Raw genomic sequence first — 25,104 nt, 5'->3', positions numbered from 1 at the left:
GTATCCCTATCTGTGCCTCACAATAGCTTATCTAAAACTTTCTTCTGTTATCCACAGGCAACTGTACTCATGTGCACCTAAATATGTGCATACATATGATTAAGATTAAAATAGGTTGTAGAAAACATTTGAAAAGCATTAAGCACATGATTTCCAGTATCCTTTCTTATGTCCACCCAGTGTCCCCTGGGTCAGCTCCCTCACAAAGCCCTCCTTGTACTGTACCTTATGTTCCCTTTGCACCCAGGGCTCAGAGCACACTCACACATAGCAGGAAACCCCTAGTCATTTACAAGGAAAGTATCATAGCTAAATTAGACTACGTTGTCAGTGACCTTTGACTGCTTTATGTGTGTGTGTGTGTGTGTGTGTGTGTGTGTGGTGTGGTGTTTGTCTGACAGAATAAAGGTCTAAGAATGTTCAGAAGATGAACTGGATGTGGATGAAAAGATACAGGCTGAGTGTGTCAAAGTTTCCATTAGGAAAACAGAAGGTTTCTTGCCAAACAGAAACAGAGGAATGCTCCCTTCGCTTTCAGCCCTCCTCCCTCTGCTTCAGGCTGTTGCCAGTTCCCTACCAACATGGAGTGAGCGCCACAACCCCAGCAGTGGGAAGCAGGTCCCAGACAGAGCACACTGTCAGGTCACAAGCTCTGAGCTCATGGATGCATTTGTCCGGGATGGTGAGAGCACCCGTCCAGGAGATCCCTGGGTCTTCTCTCTCCTGTTTCCTGTTGGGGCACCTACAATGCCTTGTTCACCCAGAAACCTGCCCCTCCCCCAAATAAAACCTACTCCCAGACCATCTTCCCTGTGCTCCAGGAAGCCAGGGGTAGCCCTTCCCCTCTCCCCACTCCCCACTCTACCTTGTTCTCTATTCAGACTCTCCAATGTTAAATTCTCCCTTATGCCCTCAGGCATGGAAAGGAAGGTCCTGGGCTACCTCAGACTCACCAGATAGCAGGCTTTCTTCCACCCTGCCTGAGAGAGGCACATCTTGTTCTTTGTACATCTCCAGAACCTAGCACAGTGTCTTCCTCGCTGTGGAGAAAGGATGCTCAGTGCAAATATAGCTGGCATTCCTCTAGCAAGCAAGACTACCTGGCACATCCCTGGCAAGCATGGAGATGTGGGCCTTACAAAGACCATCACAGTTTGTTCTCACTATTGCTGTCCGTCCTAAAACCTCAGAGGCCAATCTGCCCTCCTCTGGCTCCCAACTATAGTCACCCATCCTAAGGTCATGTGGAAGGCAGACACACTCCTTGGACCGTTCCGTCCCAAGCCATGGTACTGCCATCCTTTAACACGGTCCCCCCAGACATGGTATTTAGTTCAAGGCTGCATAACTCAAATCAAAGTAATGGTTTGGCTCTCACTGCTAAACGCTGATCGTTGAAGATCAGACACCGCTGTCTCACCAAATTATCTCTCTGGCTTGGCACAGGAGAATGATCAGATCGATTGGAGAGATTCCAAGTATCTGCTTCATATTGGCCTGTACGGACTCTGCTGGCAGGCCAAGAGTACCCCGCCCAGGACTTCTTCGTTCTTTGATACAAGTGATGAGTTATTTAAAAGTTTTGCAATTTTACTGGAAGATTTTTACAGGAGTGGGGGACTCTTTTAGCAAATAGGGCTCCCTGGTGAGAGGGTCAGTAATTCCGTACAAAATGACCTATAGATGGCTTATGTCAGAACAGCCGCAGCCACAGAAAGGAAAGAAGCTAACTCAGCTGGGTATGTAACCAACTCTCAAACCAGTTGTTTGCCAGCATTGTTTTGTCTATTATTTAAGGAAAGTGATTACAAAATCAGAATAATTTTGTTACATAGAAAAGATTTTTTTTTCTCTTTTCAGCGTGTATGTGTGAAATCACGCCTAGGATGTTCAAGTGCTTAAGGATCTTCTTAACTTTTTAAAAAGAACTTTCTATGGCATATAATCATTGTACGCGGTAGTGCAAGGGGTTGAGGTCTAGGGTGCGACACGCTCACACAGGGTATATGCTTGCATGAAGGCTATCCCCAGTTCTGCCGGTAAAGCAAGCTGCACGGGACTGTATTCGATTATGTGGGGCACCAAGGACGAACTGAAGTTTCCATGGACCAGTCTCGCCATCCCCATGACCATTAGAGTGAGAAACCTCCCAACCTCGGAAGGTGGAGGTTATTCTCTGATGTCACTCAGAGTACTTACAGCGCTTTGTTCACCCCCCCCCCAGAAAACCCAGCTTCACCCCTAAAACTACCCCCAGACAATCTTCCCTGTGCTCTGGGAAGCCTGGCTTTACCCTTCCCCCTCTCTGCCCTCAGTCTTTATTCAGATCACCATCACCTAAGGTAAATGCCCTTCGCCTTCACAGGGCCGCTGTAACCAGACCCTGTGCCGCACCAGTTGTCTGCAGGGTTCCTAATTCTTCTGCTCCTTGGCACCCTACTTTCTTTTTTTTTTTTTTTTGGTTTGAAAAAAAAGACGGTTTTCTGTCTCCATTGGTTCTCATCCAGCCCCGCTCAATATCATTTTTAAAAATAAATAAATGCCTCAGACACTGATAGAACATACTGTGTTTTCTGTAGCCCGGATGGCATAGGCCAAGTCTCCTTTGTGTGGTTCCTTCGATTTTGTGGTATTGCAAAGTGACCTTTAATAAAGATTCTCCAAAGCAATGGTTTCCTTTCTAGTTGTGGTGTGAAAATGGAGCAAACACTTGCCCTCTTGGTCTCTATCCAGAACTCAGCAGAGTGATTCTGGAGTCGCACATCACACGTCCCATCCTGTGCCACTCTGTAACAAATCGTTCAGTCCTTAACTGTGACTGGCTTTTACTAGTTCTCCTGTTAGGCGACTAACATCACAGTGTCTTTGTTTTCTTCAGGCACGAAACCAGATTCAAGCAACGCATGCTGGAGCTGACGGACACGAACAACATTGCCTACTTATTTCTCTCAGCAGCCAACAGATGGCTGGAGGTCAGGACGGTACGTTCATTGTGTTCCTTGTGTGATTTCGTAATGGAAACCAAGCAGACAAGAGGCTTGGCATAGAGAGGCAGACTTTTGGTGGAACTAGCCTTCTACGGAGAGTCAGGACCAGGCCTTCATTGACTGGACTTTAAAATAGATTGGGTTTGATTTTGTTCCAGATGCAATTTATTTTAATGTTGTAGCTAATCACAAGAAAAATGGCCCCCAAAGCAAATATCATTCTGTGTTCCTTATATTCTCTGAACTACCTAAATTCATGGAATGGTAAATATTTATATATGCCATTTTTTACAAGACAGTTTGAAAAGTGACCACATACACTGATGTCCTTCACTGATCCAGACAAGCCTGTAATGGATGGTGAAGTTTTTTGTTTTAAGCCAATGGGGGTTATGCTAGTATGTCAGTGACTAAGTCATCTATTGCCCTGTGTGACACACAGAATAAGCACAGACTTTGGCACAGTATAGATGTCATGTGCCAGATTAATTTCTTGCTGTGCTAGATCCCTCTTCATTTATAAAGTAAGAATAAGACCATGTACCTCATGGTCGGGTCCCTAAAATAACGATGGAAACAACGCAATTGCCCTAGGATGCTAGTCTCGCTTGATTTGTTGCTGGGATAAAACATCCTTTCAAAACGCAAGTGAGAGAGAAGAAAGGGGCTTAGCTTAGCTTACAATTTCAGCTTACCCTCCCTCCTTGTGGGAAGTCGAGGAAGGAACATTAAAGAGCTAGTCATATCATACCCACTGTATCCATTGTCAAGAGCAGAGCAGAGAGAGAGAGGAGAGAGAGAGAGAGGAGAGAGAGAGGAAAAAGAGAGAGAGAGGAGAGAGAGGGGAGAGAGAGGAGAGAGAGAGGAGAGGGAGAGGAGAGAGAGAGGAGAGAGAGGAGAGAGAGGAGAGGGAGGGGAGAGAGGGGAGAGAGAGGAGAGAGAGAGGAGAGGGAGAGGAGAGAGAGAGGAGAGAGAGGAGAGAGAGGAGAGAGAGGGGAGAGAGAGGGGAGGGAGGGGAGAGAGGAGAGAGAGAGATGCAGTACAGTCTCACGCACTTGCTTGTGTGCAGCTCACTTCCTCTTCTTTCATACATTCCAGGACGCCTGCCTAGGGCTTGGCGCTGCCCACAGTGGCATAGGACTTTCCACATCAATTAACTTAATGAAGACAGTTTCCCACAGACATGCCCCAGGACTGCCCAGTGTGGCCAACCACTCACTGGAACTCTCTAGCCAGATGACTCTAGCTTTTGTCAGGTTGAAAATTTAGCTAAGTCCCTGCTGTAGATGATTTGTAATCCCAACCCAATACAGATTTTCCTTTAAAACCAGAGAAGGTAGAAGATACAGGAAGTCTAATGGGGTCAAAATGAAGACTCCCAAGTTCAAGAGTGTCCATCAAATACATTGATACAGACTAGCAGTCTTAGACCACCTGTCTTCAGTTACTGTGACTTCTCCCTGGTTGACCAAAGTGGTGAAGACTCTTCAGCACCAGTGGTAAAGACCTTTACCACCATGTCAGTAATTATAGAGTGCTCACTGACCAATAGAATGCAAGTATATTACACAAAATTTTTAAAGAAACATTAGTTGTTAAAAAACAACAAATAAACTATCCTTCAGGAGGGTGTGAAGGCTGAAAAAATTAGGACAGAGTTACTTAGGAGTTACATATTCCTGAAAGTTAAGTGCATTGTTGTGTAAAATCTGTAACAAAACCCAAGCCTTGTCAACAGACTCCATCTAGACCACTATTCCTTATTTTAAGCTTCTGTTTTCTTTCTTCTTTTAAAGATTCCCATTTTTCTCTAAAAGTAAAAATCATATTGGAATAGTAGAACTAACAGAATATCTCTGTGGGTGGATTTTCAGAACTGTCATGTGACAATGACAGTAGTTGCCCTTGAGTCTGGCCTTTCTTAGCTTGGAGATCAGGCATGACGTTTAGGGGTACGTCTGTTTGCCTTGAATTTGAGATGTCTATAACTGCTGCCCTTAGCACTTCCCAATGACAGGTTCACAGACAAGTGTAGGACAAGAATCTTCATGCAAACCATATGTCAGTTCTTAGAGCCAAACCAAGATGTCAGCACCCGAGACTGCCAGGAAAGGGAAGGGAAGGGCAAACCAGAGAGAAGCAGCCAAGCTCAGAGTGGCTACGTCTGACCCAGTGTTTTCAGCCCCATGAGAAAAAGCAATCAAATCTACCTGAGTATAAAAGAACTCAGTTTCCTTGAAGACTAAAGAGATTGCATTTTAAGAGGCAAGGGCAGACTCCTTCATTCCACAACTCCCTGACACACTGGATGTCACTACATAAAACACATTTATTATTTTACCTTCTCTTTGCATTCTGTATATCAAAGGCTTCAGAGATTCACCAGACCACCCCTCAAAAACTAATGCAGAGGCCAGTGAGATGGCTCAGCTGTTGAGATCACTGCTGCTCTTCTAGTGGACATGGGTTCAATTCCCAGCACCTCCATATCTGCTCACAAGTACCTGCAACTCTAGTTCTAGGGATTCAGATGGCCTCTTCCAGCTTCCTCAGGTGCCAGGTACCAGGTATGAATGTGGTAAACACACACACACATAGACACACACACACATATAGACACACACACACACACACAAGTAAAACACCCTTCCTTATACTTAAAATAAGTTTATTTAAAACTAAATACTGTAGTGCAGGAACATATGTCACTGGTGGATTGTCGCATAAAGCGAAGCTTTTCTGCCCACTTGTCTCCATTTCTGTGGGTGTGGAAGGGACCTCATCATTGTATCTATAACTCTAGCCTCACATAAGTGGGGTTTTGTCAGAGAAAATGAATGCTGAAACCAGGACCTTGAAGATGAGAGTGTAATTTGTAATTTGTTCTCAGCTCCACAACTAATCAAGCTCTGTTTTGTAAATCCTGAGGGTAGAAAAAAATTAGGAAAGGTTTTATTTGGCTCAAAAATAAAAAACCAACTACAACGGTCTTATCTGCACTCTTCACACAGCCCTTCATGCCCCTGTCATTAACCACAGCGTCCAGGAAATCAACAGGAATATCTGCTCTGAGTGTATATTCATTCACCATGTTTTCAGAACAGACATGCAACCAGCATGGCGGACAGAGGGTCATGGCATTGAGCATTAATTAGTCAGTCAGCTTCTCTGGACTCTTCCAGGAGGGCTGGAAGCCTTAGTGCAGAAAGGAGAAGGCGTGATTTCAGAGCTCCCTGTGGCCCTGCCTCCTCCATTTCCTCCTCTTAAACACTTCTTGATTTCAGAGCACCCCCCCCCCCCACTCCACCCCTTTGCTGCTGGCAGAAAAATCCCAACAAGAAGGAAGGAAGAGAAATCGGAACAGATGGAGGTTGTTGAATTGGGAGAAAGACCCCTGGGCTCCATCCAGCTTTCAAATCTTGACTAGTAAACTCCCAATGCTTGCTTCTTTATCTGTTTGTGTTAAATAAGAGTTCAGGAAATCCTGAGTCTGAGAAGACGGTGCACCAATAGATAAAGTGCCACAGCACAAGTCTGAGGAGAAGAGTTAGAACCCCCGTGTGGGGGCCACCTGCTATTCTAGCCCTGGGGAGGCAGAGAAGGGATCCCTAGGCAAGCTAATTAGACTTGATGAGTTAGCCAGCTCTGCCACAGTAAAGGCACATGCCAACACACACACACACACACACACACACACATACACACACACACACCTGCACACGCACAGACACACACACACACACTCAGACTCGATGAGTTAGCTAGCTCTGCCACAGTAAAGGCACATGCCAACACACACACACACACACACACACACACACACACACACACACACACACACGAAGGTATACATTCCACATCTACTCAGGAAAAGAAAAGGAGAAATAGAGTTAAGACCATGCAAGCTATTATCTTTCCTTGGCTCTCTGGTTTCTGTGTGGAAGATTTCATCTTGCCTGCCACACTCATTTCCCATTTGCTTAGGACTGAGAAAGCATAGCAAAGACCTTAACACATCTAAGGAGTGATCGAAGGGACAGAGGGACTGGACTGGCAGAGTAAGAGCAAGAGCAGGGCCACCCTGCTTGCTTTGGCAGGGGAAGGACCTGTTTTCCTATCAGTGCTGAGTGAAGTGGCGGGGTTCTGTGTATGTCCCCAGGGCCTGGCCTTTGAACACAGCTTACTTATGTCATTTCTTCATCCCTCCGTATTAAACGATTCCAGTTCTCTGGCATTGGCGTATCCATTTGCAAAACTTGTGTAAGTCTATCTACACACAGGCTGTGGTTCCAAGGCTTGGTCGTGCTGTGTGGTAGAAGGCTGAAAGGAAATTCACATCGAGAAGCCAACACAAACAACAACCCAAGAAGTCAGTAGGCATGCCACACGGAAGTGAAAAGAGTTGCTTAGTTTGTCTTCAGTCTGCTTGGTGAGACAGCCAAGGGCTTTCCAGCTCCCCAGTAGACGGGCCTGCAATCACACTGTAACCTGAGTCCCTAATATAATTTTCCTTTTCCCAAGTGCTAGAGAGGAGAAACATTTCTAAGGACTAGTGGAGAAAAGCAGAGGCTATGGTTTTCAGTTGCTGCTGATTGCAGAGAATTAGAGTTTTCATTATAACCCCAAATACAGATAGATATCACGGGCTCACTGAAACTGGACCTGAGGTTTCTCTAAGCCAATAGGAATCGTGGGCGTCCCTTCCAGGACCGTTGGCTTTACGTGATCAGTAGAGATTAAAATTCAGGGGTATCCAAGGAGCTTCCCTCAGAAACACAAGGACTTAGCTCAGTCCCTGCCCCGCAGAACACACAAGAAGCCAGACATGGCGGTATGCTGTTGTCTCATACCGTGCCTTAAAACACAAAGTGGACAGAACCTGAGGAAGAGTGCCTGAGGTTGACCACATGTGTCCACATGTGCACACACACACACACACACACACACACACAGAGGGTGAGAGAGAGAGAGAGAGAGAGAGAGAGAGAGAGAGAGAGAGAGAGACCTGCATGTGCATGTGCATATGCACACCAAGCATCATACATGCAGAATTACAGTTTGGCACTATACAAATGACTTGATGTGGTTGAGTTCTCTCTCTCTCTCTCTCTCTCTCTCTCTCGATTGGGTCATTCATGTACTTAGATTTATTTCCTAACAGAATCTCACTGTGAGAGGCGACTGTCACCAGATAGGTTGGTTAGGATGTGCTGGGCCTTAGCAGAAGGCGTGCTAGTCCTGTTCCCTATGTATCTTGTTTTCTGTGAAAATTTCTCAGACCATTTGCTTCTGTTTTCTTAATTTATTACCTTTAAACTATTTTGCTGTTCACAAATATTTTGAAGAAGTAGAAGGGAGATAAAATCCTAATCCATCGCATGTGTTCGTTTTAGTAGCACGGGATGTGGAAGGCAGGGATTCGGCGTGAGAGGCTATGCACTTGCTAAGTCTCACCTTCCTAATTCACTTCTGTGTTTGAAAGGAATTATCTGAAGCTTAGAAAATCTCTGTGAGACATCTTGATAAATATTTTGCATAAAAAAGCATCTCTTGCAGATCAAGTTAACATTCTAGTTGCATACTCAGAATGTTTCTAGATCTTTAGAAAATAGCTTTACTTGTTTTTCAAGCTTTCTTTTGTGTGTGTGTGTGTGTGTGTGTCCTCTTTGAATATAAAAACAGACTTAAATATATGCAAGATTTTCTGTGGCAACATAAAATTTAAGAGCTGCAAATGAAAGAGAACAACGGGCTTGCTTTCTGAGATTGTCTGGGGTTACTCAACATTATATTTGCATCTTCCTGTGAAATTGATGTCACTTTTGTCTCCTTTATGGATGAAGATAATTTCATTGACAGGATTTGTTTTTTAAGGAAGAGTGAGTTCACCTTCTGCCTTATTCCATGAAGAGCAACTGACCTTCGGGATGCGTTTGGCTTCAGTCTCCTTGCCTGTGGTGGGTCAGGCAGTCAGAGGCCCCGACTTCAGGACTCAGCTTCCACTGAGAGTAGAAGCACTGTGAGCATTTGAGGAGACAAGTAACTTTGAAAAAGCTAAGCAGGGCATTATGGCAATGAACAACCCTAGGGCTGGGCCAGCAGCCAAGGGAGAAAACCTCTCTCAGAAGGTGGCATCTGAGTTGATTGTTAGCTGATGAGAAAGAGCCAGGGCCCAGAGACTGCTGAGGAGAGGCAGAGCAGGGATGGGGTCTCAGATGCTGTCAGAGCAGGCAGCATACAGAGGATAGTTACAGAAGACTTAGTACACCACTGGGGCTTGCAATTATTATCCATATAACTGGGAGGCATTGATTAGTATAAAAGGGAAGGAAACGGGCTGGTATATACTTTCAAAAGAGTATGAACAAATATGAGTGAGGCTTTTCTTTTCAAGGGAATCAACTGTCAGGAGAACTTAAATCACCCAAGTCAAGCCCTTAGTGTGCAAGACCCACAGGCGTTTCCTAGGAGCCTAGTCCCAGTGTCTTAAAATTCCACCAGGTACATCTTGGTGGAATTTTACCTTAGGGTCACCTTGCTTTGTGAAACATATCACTGCAACTCTTTGTGAATCCTTCTATTTTATTTTTAAAACTTAAAAACGTATATATGTGCATGTGCATGTACATACCTGTGAACGAAGGTGCCCATGGAGACAAGAAGAGGGCCTATGATCCCTGGAGCTGACACATGGGTGGTGGGGATTGAACTTGGGTCCTCTACAAGAGTAGTGAGTGCTCTTGGCTCCAGCCCCTATGTGAATCCACTTAGAAAAGATATTATGTAACCTGTGAACATACCACATCATGTTGAAACTATGAAATTCAACATAGAGTCCTTATAGAGGGAATTATATAACTATAAATATTTTCAAATTACTTGGGAACTTTTTGGCATTTGCAAACAATGAAAGTAGAGCCTAAACTTGATGGGCTCAGCACCTGTGCAGTCCTCACTTCAAGCAAAGCTGGTAGGAAAGAGCCCTGACTGACTGGAACGTGCCGTTAGCAACGGCTCTGTCAGAAGCAGCAACCAAAGAAGATTTTACTGCTCAGTGATGTCTACTGCTTCCATAGGTTAGCTCCACATGACTGCTGTTTAAAAACCTCTCTGCAACTGTCAGGGGATTTGATGTGGAATTTTATCTTCGTGCTTGTTCTGACCTCTGATATTCTGTGATGCACACTGTTTTTTTAAAACTTGCTTAAAGCATTTGAGAAATTAGTCATTAAGTAAAAGCAATCTCAATTCCCAGGACCAGGACGGGGGCAACATAACTATGACGTTGTCCCTCTTAATATTCCGGTGAATTAGGTGTAATTCCTACTTTTCACAAAGAAATGAAGATTCAAAGGCATCTAAATTAGTTACCTGAGCTCACTAGCTCCTCACTGACAAGGCCAGTATTTGAACAATCTCATATGTCAAGGCTGGATTCACAGTGAGCTCTGCAGCCTCAGGGTGTTTCTTACTGTTTAATACAAGCACCAGGACACACAGGGGGCCACTAGAGACACACTTCCTTCTTTGTTTTTAGCACAGTAGATACTACTACTACTACTATCTTATCTTCCAGGGGTGATGTTTTTAGAGGGATCGGAGCTCTCTCTAGCTGTAAGAGTTCACCAACTGTCTGTGACTTGAGATAATCACATCTGAAAGGTCTGAAAGTCTCTCTGTTTCTAGGACACATGGCCACGATAAAGCAGAACCCATGCTCACACAGTTGGGGAATGGGGTTAGAAGGGGTGCGAGAGATGCAAAGATGCCTTTTAGTTGACTCCAAGGCTGGCCTTTGTGATTTTTTTTTAAAGTTTTGCAAAGTATATCATGAAGCCATGGAAAAGTCTGGTGCCTTAAGGCGTGTCTATAACACTTGTAACTTACAAGCAAATGCAACCCGTTTCCTTGTCTATATGATCTGCAAATCTTGTGCCCCAGACATCGACACAGGTGACAAAATGCTTAACTCCAGATTTCAGCAAGCACTAGAGGCTCATTTCTGCAAGGGCTTTGTTAGAACCTGGAGGGGTTGACAGTCACCTGATGCAGGCATTTGTGAAGTCTAAGCTATGAAATAGTTGTCTGTCATAAAAAATGTATATAGACGGGGCACTAAATATGATCACAGTTGTGGCAGCAACCGCAGCTTCTCTTCATCTAAGCCATCTCTTCCTGGGAGAGCATACTGCCATGCCTACTGGTCTTCCCTACTCGGCCTCTGAGGAGCTGCTTTTGTGAAGCTTGGTTGGACACTCAGGCGGTGGTGTGCTCACCCTCAGAAGTCTTCAGGTCTTTTAATCTGCTTCTCCCCTTCACAGGATTACCTGGGAGCTTGCATTGTTCTGACAGCCTCCATTGCATCCATTAGTGGCTCTTCCAACTCTGGACTAGTGGGCTTGGGCCTCCTGTATGCCCTCACGGTGGGTATCGATGAGAATACCTTTCTTTCTTTGCAATGCCAGAGGGACTTCCCATAGAAAGGATTAACCCTCTTCCAGGGACACTAGTGAAATCTGACATTTTAAAACAAGATGATGTTTACACACAATAGCAGATTTGAGTTTAAAGCTAATGTTTTAGGGTAGTTCAGATTAATTTCTCTCCTTTTTATTTGAAAGATTTTATTTAAATTTTAATTATGTGTATTTGTGTGTGTGCACGTGTGCCTGTGCCTATATAAACACATGGAAGCGAGTGCTCACAGAGGCCAGAAAAGGATGTCAGCTCCCTTAAAGCTGGAGCTTCAGGCAGTGGAGATCCACCCAATATGAGTGCTGTGGAGCTAAGCCCAGTCTTCAGTCTCATATACTCTTAGCAGCTGAGCCAGTTCCCCGTCTGTGTGTCTGTGTCTTTTCTCTTTGGGGGTGTGTAGTTAGTTTCTAAAACCTTCCCAGATCCTGCAGGCATCCTGTTCCCGAGTTGTTTGAGATCCCTGTCTTGTGTTGTGCACATCCCAACAGAGGCACTAAAAGGAGCATGGATACAAATAGGATTAGCATACACACGAATGGATTGAGCTCTCTGCTGTGTAGGGGAATCAGAGAACAGTCCACAAAGGAGAGACATGGGAGACCTTTGAAGAACATACACCTTCTCTACAGTTGTCCCTTGATGCTCTCTCTGGTGCCTGCTAACCTGCAGTACTTACGGACCACGTAATGGACACGGTCCAGGTCATTCTGCCCCCAGATGTGCAGTCACCTTGAGAATTGCTTGCTTACTTTAAGTGTGACCATTTTGTCACCTGATACAGATAACCAATTACCTGAATTGGGTTGTAAGGAACCTGGCCGACCTGGAAGTCCAGATGGGTGCAGTGAAGAAAGTGAACAGTTTCTTGACTATGGAGTCTGAGAACTACGAAGGCACCATGGGTACTGTGAACATGCCCGCTCTTGGCACCTGGCATCTGCTTTGCTTTGTCACTGTGACACCAAGAGAATCTGTCTCTTCCTCATTGACTTCTGCCCTTCTAGCCTTCCCTTTTTCATTTATTTAAGTATTTTTTGAGTTTGGGGTTCTGTCTATGTAGCCCAAGCTGGCCTTCAACTCAAGACTCAACTGCCTCAGCCTCCTGAGTGCTGGGAGGATGTGCGCACACACCTCACCTCATGTTAATATCATGTCATATTAGCAGCCGAGACTAAGCAAAAATTTAGTCTTGGATGCAAGTAGACTCTATTCAAAACCATTTAGAGAGAACTGTAAATGTACTAAGGCTTTATTACTCATTCTTATAGCTTTATTACTTTATTACCAAACAAGATTCTCAGTTCTATTAGAATAAAACTGCCAGGAAAGTCGAAGGCAGACAGAGTGTGGTCTGCATTAGATGCGAATCTCAATCAAGCTGCATTTCTTTGCCTAAGTAATTCTGTGGCTTAAAACACATGGTCCCCTTTATAGCTGAGGCCACTAAATGAACTTTCACTATTGCCAAGTCCTGTTTCTCACTCACCCACATACTTCTTCCCTAGATGGGATAGCCTGACACATTTTCCATTCATATTTACTCTTCTCTTACACATATTTGAAATCAGTTTCCTGAGAATCATCTCAAGAACTGCTTTTTTAAAATTATTATTACTCAATCCATTCGTTTATATCTCAAATGATATCCCACTTACCGGTTACCCCTCCACCAACCCCCATCCCATGATATCCCACTTCCTGGTTACCTCTCTACCAACCCCCCATCCTGCATCTGCCCTGCCCTCTCCCGGATTATGCAGCTCTCCAACCTCTGTGCTCCCCGGGTGTTTTTCACTTAGAACCACAGGTGCAGACATCCTGCCTGCCTCCCAGGTTATATCTTCTATCTTCGAATAACTGAAATGCTCACATTATAAACTTTGGTTGCTTGAAGATCCACTGAAACTGAGACCATTCAGAAATGAATTATCTTTGAATAGCATGGAATACTGGGATGCTAAAGAGACGGGATGATGTTAATGCCCATTCTCCCAGCCCCAGGCTAAACTTGTAGCGCACAAGAAAAGCAGGACGGCAGGAAGTGGCCAGCAGCAGTGGAAGGAGATGAAGGGAGGGTGGGTTGGGTGAAGAATGGGCACAGACACAGTACATTGTGTATCTGCATGGAATTTTTAAGAGGTAAACTTTAAGGAAAGAAAATAGGCCAAAAAAATTTTAAATTCTCAATCAATATTGTTTACCTGGAATGTTATTTGGTTAAAAACTTAGCTACCACAGTTTGATTGAGGACTACAATGAATTTATAGAAAGTTGTATATACAAATATATGTATGTGTGAAAGCTACGCCCGGAAGTTGTATGTCTATTTAAGTGTGTGTGTTCCTTCCCTCGGCTCCCTTTTAACTACCATTTGTCTCGTCTGTTTCTCCAAGATCCTTCTCAAGTCCCAGAGCACTGGCCGCAGGAAGGTGAGATCAAGATTCACGATCTATGTGTCAGATATGAAAATAACCTGAAGCCCGTTCTGAAACATGTCAAGGCTTACATCAAACCGGGGCAGAAGGTATGGGATTCACACCATCCAATCATTTGCCTTCATAGATCTTTGGTGGAGCCCCGATTGCCCATGAGCAGGACAACACCATGTCAGCACCCACCCTATTAGCCCAGAAGCTCTGAGTACCCAAGACACAATTAACATATCAAATGATTCCCAAGAAGAAGGAAGGAGAGGGCCCTGGTCCTGGAAAGGCTCCATGCAGCAGTGTAGGGGAGTACCAGGAGAGAGAAGTGGGAGGGGGCTGATTGGGGAATGGGCAGAGGGAAGAGGGTTTATGGGACTTATGGGGAGGGGGGGACTGGGAAAGGGGAAATCATTTGGAATGTAAACAAAGAATATAGAAAATAAGAAAGAAAGACAGAAAGAAAGAAAGAAAGAAAGAAAGAAAGAAAGAAAGAAAACAAGAAAGAAAGAAAGAAAGAAAGAAAGAAAGAAAGAAAGAAAGAAAGAAAGAAAGAAAGAAAGAAAGAAAGAAAGAAAGAAAGAAAGAAAGAAAGAGAAGGGGGAGAGAACCCCAGCGGGACACTGCATGCCCCTGAGTTTTTCTGCCCTCCATTAACTTCACATCAAAATGAAAGAGGAAGGCCAACACCAGGCAGACACACTGTTTAAGTTTCTGATTTCTGGCACAGAGACATCTTATTGATGACCGTTGCCTTCATTCCAGGTCTACTCTGAAGATTAAGTGAGGGAAAGTGGGTCATTCTTATAAACCTTATAAACCTGGACAGTTGTATAAAGGTCCAACTGTAATTTGGTCCTGAAACAAAGCCATAGACGGAGAATAACACAGTCACACAAAAATAAAGATCAGAATGCAATCATCAGGGGTTGAGCGGGGACGTCACTTTTATCACAGCTCATGAGATCTAAGGAGAACATTGTAGTGCAATTATTTGAGCAGATTCGTATTTTTCCCATGACACGTGACAAAGCTAAAAGTACCTTCGTCCCTTTCATGCCTTCGCCTGAGTCTCCATTGCTCCTGTGTTTCTCAGGTGGGCATCTGTGGTCGGACTGGCAGTGGGAAGTCCTCCTTATCTCTGGCTTTCTTCAGAATGGTCGACATATTTGATGGTGAGTTGTTAGCTGAAATTTAGTCATCCAGGTGTCCTCTTACACTGAGTACATAAAGATGCTTGTCACCAAGACCGACAACCTGGCCTCAGTCTCAAGACCTACAAACTGGAAAGACATACTGATTCCTGCACATCACTCTCTAGCCTCCACATGTACCATGGTGTGTGCACCTGAATTTGTGTGCACCCCACACACACACACTAAAGAAAGAAATGTTTTTAAAATAATAAAGCAAAATCAACATACTTAATTCTGCCATAATGAATCACAAGTATTTATCAGTACTTAGAATCCTGTACATTGGTTGAGGCAGGAACTCCAAAGATAACAAAAGAATATAGAACTTATAGAACATTATAAATACATATATATGTGTGTATATGTATGTGTATATGTATATATATATACATATATATATATATATATATATATATATATATATATATATATATATATATGAATCATAGCAATCAGAATTGAGGGGTGATAAATTCAGTAGCATAGTAAGCATCAACCACTAGATTTGTTAGTGGTTTGAACTTGCAGAACAGACACACACACACACACACACACACACACATACACACACTCACCCCCCTCCACACACACACACAAGTCTAAACCATAGCAATCAGAATAGGGGGTTAGATTCACTAGCATAGTAAACACCAACCACTAGATTTGCTAGTGGCTAGCTCATCCCATGATGGGCACGCCTCCAGGAGAGTTTGTGTCTCAGAGCAGTTACATGTTCCAAAGGCAGCTGTCATTTAACAAAACTGTGGCTATCACTGAGTTTGCTTTATTTTCATTAATATGATCCTCAGGCACCTACAAAGGTGATCTCAGGCCTATAACTAACTCCTGTTGAGAACCATAACTAACTCGACGCCTTTTAAGTAGCAGGAGGCTATTACCATGCTAACAGAGGATGGGCTATCCAGAAGGAAGCCATTGCGTTCATCTTCCTTGCCTCTCCTTGAACAAGCGTCTGCTTACTCAGCCAGCGGGCTGTAGAGGCTGCCCTGAGGTCATCATACTTGCTCACAAGGAGCTTTGACTTTGCATACAGAGGTGAGGAACCAAATCCGTGAGGTGGAGGGGACATGAAGAACGCATAGTCCTGTAAGTCTGTAGACGGTGTGGCCACCTCAGTATAATCAGCTCTTGGCTCAGAATTTGCTTTCCTGTTTGCAGTGCCTTGTGTTATTGATTATGGCTGTGGGTGACAGGCTGAAGGGGTTGTCTTCAGGAAACTTATATATGTGGTAGGGCTAGACAACAACAACATATAAATATAAATATATGTACATACATACATACAGGATGTTTGGTTCCAACAAATCCCATGAAGCAAATTAAAACAGGAAGGAAGGATAAAGGCATTTTGGAAGACAAAGCACCCAAAGGAGAACAGTGAGTTTTAGCTTACATGGCCAAATATTGAATAATAACAGAACATTGCTTCCAGGAAAAAAAAATATATCAGAAAGAGAACTCTCACAAGAAATGTACATTTTGTTAGAGACAGATGTTTCTGATACATAAACAGGAAGCTTTGCATTCTGTATTTCAGTCCAGAACTTCTTTTATTAATTCATTCATTAGTGGAACTGGGGATTGAGGCCAGGACCTCATGGCCAGGAGAAGGTGGGACAGGGGAGGGGATAACATATTAATTATTAAATGATTGAAATTTTCTCTCGTGAGTTTACTACCTGTCTGTGGTGCTTGTTTTTCTATAACAGGAAAGATAGTCATTGATGGGATAGACATTTCCAAACTTCCCTTGCACACGCTCCGCTCTAGACTGTCAATCATTCTCCAGGACCCCATCCTGTTCAGTGGCTCTATCAGGTGAGTGGGCTAGTCTGACAACTTCATGGAGATGATCGAATACAGCATGCTTCCCCACAGCTAGAGTGGGAGTCCCTACCATTAGTGTGCTAGCCTAGACATGAGCTTCGGGCTCTCTGTTTCATTCTATAAGGCCCACAGTGAGTCACAACTTTTCTGAGGTGTCCTGCCCCACAGACCCTGCTTGATTCCTGTGTCAGTCCTGAGCTCGGAAGATGCTGCAGACCCTCTCTGTCTACCTTCCTGCCTCTCACAACTTCTATTCTCCTCTTAAATCACTTGGCCAAAGTAACTCCATTGTTCTCTGTCCCTGCTTTGTGGTTTCGCACAAATCAGTAAAAACTACGAATAACTGGAGATATTTATTCTCCCAGTAGTTTCCTTCAATACGTCGTCTGATTAAATCCTCACAAAAGGCTTTTTAGGGGGCATATTATTATCCCTGTGTTACGGATGATTGTTTTGCAACTCAAAGCTGTTGTGGCTTTCCTAAGTTCATATTCCAAGTGGTGGAACTGCCATTCCATTACCAGACTATTGGAGTCCAAAAACTGCCCAGACTTCTACTAAAGTGTTGGGGAAGGGTGTGTGTGTGTGTGTGTGTATGGGTGTGTGTGCGCGCATGTACATGCATGTACATGGCTTTTTTGTTAGTTTTGTTTTTTGCTTTTGTTTCTCTGTCTCTGTCTCTGTTTGTCTGTCTCTATCTCTGTCTCTTTCTTTCTCTCTCTTCCCTTCCCTGTCACATAACTATTACTTAATTTGCTGCCTCTATTCAGAAATATTATTTGTAGCAGAGAAAAAAATATAGAATATCTCACTATTCACCTGTAATATTTCTTTAATTAAAAGTTCTAGTGGTCCATTCTTAGGCAGAACTACAGGTAACTCAGGAATGGCAAGAGTGAGATGAATAGTCTTCCCCAGGGATGAACACATCACTTGCTTAATCCAATATGAAGCTGTCATCTCTTAAGACATACACATGCAAGTAACATTATATGGACTAAGCAGGTTGAATTTATATAATGATATTCATACATTCATGCATATACACAGCACACACTCATACACATACAATTAAAGAAATTAAAGAAATATATGTCATGAATTTGAGAGTCAGAAGGGGTGCATAGGAAGATTTGAGGGAGGAAAGAGAAGGGGAGAAATTATGTAATTATGCTTTCATTTTTAAAATAAAAATATTTTTAAAAGTTCTAGATGAATCAAGTTATTTAGCAGTACTGTTTCAACTTGTATCTCTGATATACTCTGAATACTTCTGTTGTGTACTATATAGTCCCATATAGATTTAGCATTAAATGTGTGTTTAGCATTAATTCTGTGGGGATATTTATAGACTGTATTCAGGTTCTGTGAACGGAGCCTATTCTGGGTATTGAATATATTGTTCTATGTTCACTATCGACTGATGAACAGAGATGTTCCTTACAGATTTAACTTGGATCCTGAATGCAAGTGCACGGATGACAGGCTCTGGGAGGCTCTAGAAATTGCCCAGCTGAAGAATATGGTCAAATCTCTGCCCGGAGGCTTAGGTACGCTCTCTGGTTACTGGTTATTAGCACCACACACTCCATGTGCCTCTAACTCCACACTTTGCTAGAACTGTGTGATTCTAGTGATGATTTCCTTAATTTAAGAATTATTTGTTAAGAAAAAAAAAAAAAGCCGGGCGGTGGTGGCGCACGCCTGTAATCCCAGCACTCTGGGAGGTAGAGGCAAGTGGATTTCTGAGTTCGAGGCCAGCCTGGTCTACAGAGTGAGTTCCAGGACAGCCAGGGCTACACAGAGAAACCCTGTCTTGAAAACAACAACAACAACAAAAAGATTTATTTGTTTTTATTCATGTGCATATGTAAGTGTTCATCTGTATGTGTAATGTGTGCATGCACTGTCCACAGAAACCAGGAGCAGACATCAGATTGGAGTTACAGGAGGTTGTAAGCCATCATGAGTGTGCTAGGAACAAAACACAGTCTTCTCCCAAGGGCAGCCAGTGCTCTTAAACACTCAGCCATCTCTCAGCCCTCATCTCTGTTTATTTATTTATTTGTTTTTTAATAAATCTACAGTAGTAATAGAAATACACATATAAAAACAGACTGAGCCCTCATCTGCTAGGAGAATACAGGTTAGCAGGGTTGATACATTCATTACAGGGTGATATAATAGAAAGAGAAATGGAGTTGGGGTTGGAATATGGGGTGGGAATATGCTATTTTTCTCAAGCCCTACTATACAAGTATGTCCTTGGACAAGCCACTTGATCTTCCTAGGCCATGGGTAGGTAGGTATATTACACAATCTCCCAGAAAAACTCGATTAAATAATCCAACAATTCCCAAGGTGTTCTGGTCTTGCAAATGGTTAGCAGTATTTCTTGATTTGCTGTTAAGACATAATTTTCTGAAACCTGTTGTCAAAAATAAGGTGACTTATTTTTGTACTCCCTGAGGAGACATCTCTTCAACAGCACTCCATGCCAACTAGGCACACACCATCTTCTTGTTTCAACTGTGTCGTTCCCCAAAATGTTATTTTGTATTGTCATTGAGTCTCTTGCTATCTTCCCTCAGATGCCACTGTCACTGAAGGCGGTGAGAACTTCAGTGTTGGACAGAGACAGCTGTTCTGCCTGGCCAGGGCCTTCGTGAGGAAGAGCAGTATACTCATCATGGACGAGGCCACAGCCTCCATTGATATGGCCACGGTGAGTTCATAGCTTGGCTTTGAAAACCAGTGTGTTGGGAATGCGACTGAAAAATGGCAGTGCATTCCTCTGGCTGAGTTCTGAAACCCTCAGTGCTACTGTTGCAAATGACTCCCAACAGTGTCCTTGATCGTACAAAAGGATTTCTGTCACCGTAAGTCACTTTTAATAAGAGATAGTAAGACTGGAGGTTCACTGAGAAAATCAAAGTCATCCGTCATCCATTGGGATAGAACAGATCAGCAGGATGGTATAACAGAAAGGGGAAAGCAACTTGATTTCTTAAACTCCTCTTAATATTTTCACTTGACATGGGTTCAAAGTTCCAAAACTATCGAGAGGAAATGAGAAATGAACACCAGACACTTTAATATAGATTTCCTGTTTGTCTTCTTACTAGTGAATGTTTAGTGCATACACACACACACATACACACACACACACACACACACACACACACAGAACAATGTGAAGTCATCATCCACATTATACATTATATATTAAAAAGTGTCAATATAGCTATGGAACATACTTTTAACCCAAGCAATTTATCACACTTTTTTGTAGTGGAAATGTTGAAAATCTGTCGACAACTTTGCAGTATGTGACAATTATAATAGACTGAGCTGATCGTGCCATGCAATGAGCACTGTGGAGGACAGAGAGGAAAGAGAGTCAAGGTATACTGTTGGTAGAAATGAACAGTAATACAGTTGCTTTGGAAGATATATGGAAATCTCTCAAAAGCTAAAAGTAGACCTACCATGTAGGCATATATCGAAAGGAACCAGACTCTGTATACAATACAGGAGTCTGCATGGCCTCGTTCCTCTCAGCATTATTGACATTAATTCATACACCTAAGTGTGTGTGTACAGACAGTTAAAAAGAATGTGATATGTAGAGATCAGGGAATGCCACACAGCCTTTAAGAAGGGGACAATCTGCTACTGGTGACTGTGTGATTGAAGAATTGTATTTTTCATAAACATTCTGTATGGGTCAAAAATCCAAATTTTGGCATGGACTTCAGTTCTCTTTGTTTGCTAAGTCAAAGGTCAGCACAAGGGTTTGAATATCTTCTATCACATGCAGCTTGTGGTCTAATAAGAGCACGCACTTCCATGCTCATAAGATGCATTTTCCCCTTGGAGGTTCCTGGTAAGAAATCTGTCCATCATATTGACCATTGCTAGTATACAAAGTAACGGGCTCATCATGATACTATTGCTAGTATACAAAGTAATGAGTTCATCATGACACTTTTGCTAGAATACAATGTAATGGATTCTTCGTGACACTTTTGCTAGCATACCAAGTAATGGGGCTCACCATGACACCTTACCTCGTGAATGCCACTGTGCATTCTTCTTACTCATCCCACATGACTCCCCCCTTTTACTCTCCTCCTCCAAATTAGACTTCCCTTCAGCTTTCAAGGCACTAGTATCCCATTCTTCCCCTCCCTGTCTCTTAAGATACGTGGGACTGCAGAGCTGCTCCGTAGTCACAGCACTTCAAGCTCTAGCACAGGACCCAAGCCAGCTCACAGCCGCCTGTAACTCCTGTTCCAGGGAGTTTGGTGCCCTCTGCTGGCTTCTGTGGGTTACCTGCACACACATGGCATGTATACACACAATACCAGTACACACAAGATTAAAATTGTTTTAAAGAAATCTTTTTAAAAAATAAAATAAAATATTTTCCTCCATGCTCATGGTTCCCTTTTTACTTGAGACCACTGACATTTCTTGCATTTTGAAGACATTTCTAAAACCCAGCCTGACACTAGCTACACTTTCTGTCAACCTCCACAGATGGCTTGGAGTGAGTGTGCTCAGAAGGAACTGGACAGTGAAAGTATTACCCTGGGGTATAAAATGTTGTTGCAAGAGAAAGTAGGCGCCTGAAAATTGAAACTTTCCTTTTCTCTTTTGGCAGGAAAACATTTTGCAGAAAGTAGTCATGACGGCCTTTGCAGACCGCACGGTCGTAACCATAGCTGTAAGTGACATGCATGGGGGAGGGGGTTCTGGGGAGAGTGTCACTCATTCTTCTGTAGCTTTGATTATAAGGGTCTATAAGCTTTAAGTTTGAGAAGGTCAAACATACTTATGTTGAATTGTGTATTTCTTTCTTGTGTCACATTATATATATTTTCAATGACATCATCTGAAATATAAGGACACCAACTAACTGATCACGTGCTAAGTGTCTGTGCTAATTTTCAATACTATGGTGGTTGGAAGGAACATTTCAGAAGGAACACTCCTAATTTCCATTACCAATCTAGCTAATATGTATGTATATTTTCTCTACTACTATCCATTTGTCTGTGTTAAAACAGAAGACAATGAGATACCTCACAGCAGGGAAAGGTGATACCTGTATATTCAGTAGCAATCAGATCCATGAGTCTCTTAGCCCTTGTCAAATTTCTTGCTTGTGGGGGTGTTAGTTTTCTGTCTCTTCCTCTTGTTTTTGGTTGGATCTTTGGTATCGTTGTCACCTGAAAACTTTGTTTAATGATGCACTCGTCCATTTTTCCTGCTGATTTTTTTCTCTCTCCACTTCTCTCTCCCCCAGCACCGTGTCTCTTCTATTGTGGATGCAGGCCTTGTTTTAGTCTTTTCTGAGGGTATTTTAGTGGAGTGTGATACTGGCCCAAATCTTCTCCAGCACAAGAATGGTCTCTTTTCTACTTTGGTGATGACCAACAAGTAGACCAGCGTGATCTGCTCCACCAAGGTCTCCTTCTCTGGTAGTTGTCATAGCGGAATCTGCTGAGTCAGGCAGAGAGCAGGCTGTGATTAGAGGGAGTGCTGGGGGGAGATGGGGGAGCTAACCCCAGGGTCTAACTGCACAAGTCAGCTCACCCAAGTGCTTGCAATGCGTGGCATCTTACGCTTTCAAAGAGAGCATTTAAGAAGCAAGAACCAGGTTTTCCTCTGGCCTAAGGACCAGTTGATCTGAGGCTGTTTTCTAGTCACTTAAAATTACCATGTGTGTTACCTGCCCAAAGATGGTTTTAAGGGGTCACTTAGTGTGACTGCTGTGATCCCTGTGTTTTGAGGAATGCTTGCTGCTCTTGGGAGAAAGACCACTCTTCGAAGTGCATCTTTCTCAAGCTCCAGAAAAGGACTTCCCATGGGGCCCAGGTAAAGGAAACCCCATTCTCTCTAGTTTTCCTGATAAGCTCTGTGGTTTTTCCTTACTGAAGGGTGAGGCTTCAGAAGTTCATTTCCACCATGGTAAATGATTAAGAGTCTACAGAACCAGCTAACATGAAAAACAACTTCTTGAATATCTTGAATTGCCTCACTAGAGGCATGGAGGGAGATATTTAGGAGAAGGAAGAATTTCCTGTCTTACTCCTTCAAGACTGGGAAGAGAGGAATGTCGGACCCTTGCTAACCCGGGAGACCAAGGCTCTGCTCTATTCTGCATGAAGCATGGTGGGGTTGGGAGTCCCATGGAGTATTTATCGCAAAGGTTACTTGATCATAAATTGTATCTTTAAATGAAAGATTGCATGCTTTTACCTTATTTCTAACTGTATGTGAGGAATAGTTAACACAAATCTTTTGTCCAGTCTTCTAGACCCTTAGTGTGAAGGTCATTACACTCCTGACATACCCAACACACTCAAAACTTAGTGAGATGAGGCACATCTGAGAGTCTGTAGAGAGACCTACCCTTCACAAGTGGCTCATCAAAGACAGACCAGCACCACACTTGTCATAGACTTCTTCCAGAATGATCCACAGCTCTGCTAAGATTTGTTTTCTTTCTCTATTTAAAAGTTCTCCTGTTGCCATGGTTAACAACTGCAACTGAGCAATATAAAATATCTTTAAAATACACATTTTTTTCCAGCTTCCTAAAAGGAGTCATCACATACCAAATTATTTCCAAGTATTTATTTATGGAAATTATTTATTCCTCACTCTTAATTGGATTAATTTCTCTGGAGCATTTTTTGAAATTTCTTCAACACTATTAAAACTGGCCCCATACTTTCTCAACAACAACCAAAGATAATGTGAATTAATGGAATAAACACAAGCTGTATTTATTTATATTGGCTAAAATTTTCCAATGTTTTTATTGTTTTAGTAAACATGACTTTAGACTGTTATAGTAATGTTTATAAAACTGTCTTTGTAGACATAAAAGCCAATTTCTTTTTTTTAAAGCACCTTTGAAATGGTAATTGAAGAAATGATATTTTCTGAAAAGAAAATGCATTGTCATAAAACAATTTGCTCTGCTTATTTCTTTGAAGTGTGTGGGGTACAAAAAACTCTGATCTTTTCTCAGAGGTGGATATGACATTGCCCCTCAACTTCTGGAATTTATAATTTCTAAAAATAGCCTTGGGTGACTACTGAGAACTTGGAAGTGGCTAGCAGGACTTGAGAGTCACTTTCAAGTCTAAAACACATCATGTATTTCAAACAGCAAGGACAAAGGAGTGGGAAAGGAGTGAAGATTTTTATATTGCTTTTACACATCAAAATGTTAACATAGTAGGCAGATTGAGGCTGTGTGCGTGCCTGTGTGTGTGTGTGTATGTGTGTGTGTGTGTACATATTCAACTGCTTGTTGTTATTTTAGTTTGGTTATCTGCACTCTATTAAACACTCAACAGGGAAGTTCAACCAACAATTCAATAGCTGATAGGTTTCTTCAACAATCTGTAGAATCACATCCTGCAGACCACAGAAATATCATTAAGGCAGTTATTTCTCACTAATAAATTTCTTAACTGATAAAGCTTGTTGATACTTTTAAAACGTGTCTCCCAGCAAATTTAAAACTGCACAAGGCTGACATTAGGTTTTCATTAGCTAGACTGATCTCAGCAAGAGTAACGGCACCACAGTTTTCCTTTCTAAACCACCAAGAGAATTTCTAACAGCAGCTGCTATTGATCATTTACTTACAAGTGCCAGAAAAGGTGTTAGTTCCTAAAAAAAAAAACAAAAACAAAAACAAAAAAAAAAAACGCTGGAAGGCACCACCAGCACCGCCATGGTTACCGCTGCAAAGCTGCAGCGTCCACAGTAAGAATGCTGGTGAGGATTGCACAGGTAACAACAGGTGAGTCAGTGTGACTTGAGAGCCTGCTCACACACACCACTTAACAGTCATCGTGGCCGGTGGACGTCCCTGAAGTAGCCAGGCTCAGGAGCAGGGTAGAAGCGCTCTGCCCCTTGAAGCTTGTAAACTTGTCTCAATAATAATCTGCTGTTAATTATCTGTGCCACCTCTCTATCTTTCTTGATCTATCAGAACCCTAATTGTGTCTCGGATAACGTGGAGGGAGGGGAGACGTGAACCTGGAGAAAATTTGATGATTCATAGTTCATGAATGCAGTGCACTAACATGTGATGCATGCTTGATAAGTGGTCGTTATTATAATTATTGTTAATAAACAACACCAAAT

General features: G+C 42.8%; 1 protein-coding gene across 8 annotated transcripts in view; it reads left to right on the top strand.

Moving 5' to 3' along the window:
* Abcc9 (ATP binding cassette subfamily C member 9) overlaps nt 1-25,104 on the top strand; it is a 113,169-nt gene that overhangs the window by 85,115 nt on the left and 2,950 nt on the right. For all 8 annotated transcript variants that reach the window (XM_052175224.1, XM_052175221.1, XM_052175222.1 and 5 more), the window contains 9 exons: nt 2,879-2,981; nt 11,309-11,410; nt 12,244-12,364; nt 13,856-13,986; nt 14,982-15,060; nt 16,812-16,920; nt 18,376-18,479; nt 19,521-19,654; nt 21,596-21,658. In XM_052175224.1, the coding sequence (XP_052031184.1) occupies nt 2,879-2,981; nt 11,309-11,410; nt 12,244-12,364; nt 13,856-13,986; nt 14,982-15,060; nt 16,812-16,920; nt 18,376-18,479; nt 19,521-19,654; nt 21,596-21,658 (946 nt within the window). The remainder of the gene's footprint in view (nt 1-2,878; nt 2,982-11,308; nt 11,411-12,243; nt 12,365-13,855; nt 13,987-14,981; nt 15,061-16,811; nt 16,921-18,375; nt 18,480-19,520; nt 19,655-21,595; nt 21,659-25,104) is intronic.

Source organism: Apodemus sylvaticus, chromosome 2 (genome assembly GCF_947179515.1).
Source record: "Apodemus sylvaticus chromosome 2, mApoSyl1.1, whole genome shotgun sequence".
In the NCBI taxonomy this organism is placed as follows: Eukaryota; Metazoa; Chordata; class Mammalia; order Rodentia; family Muridae; genus Apodemus; species Apodemus sylvaticus.
Note: the sequence above shows the minus strand (reverse complement) of the source record. Positions and strands in the feature narration are given on the sequence as shown.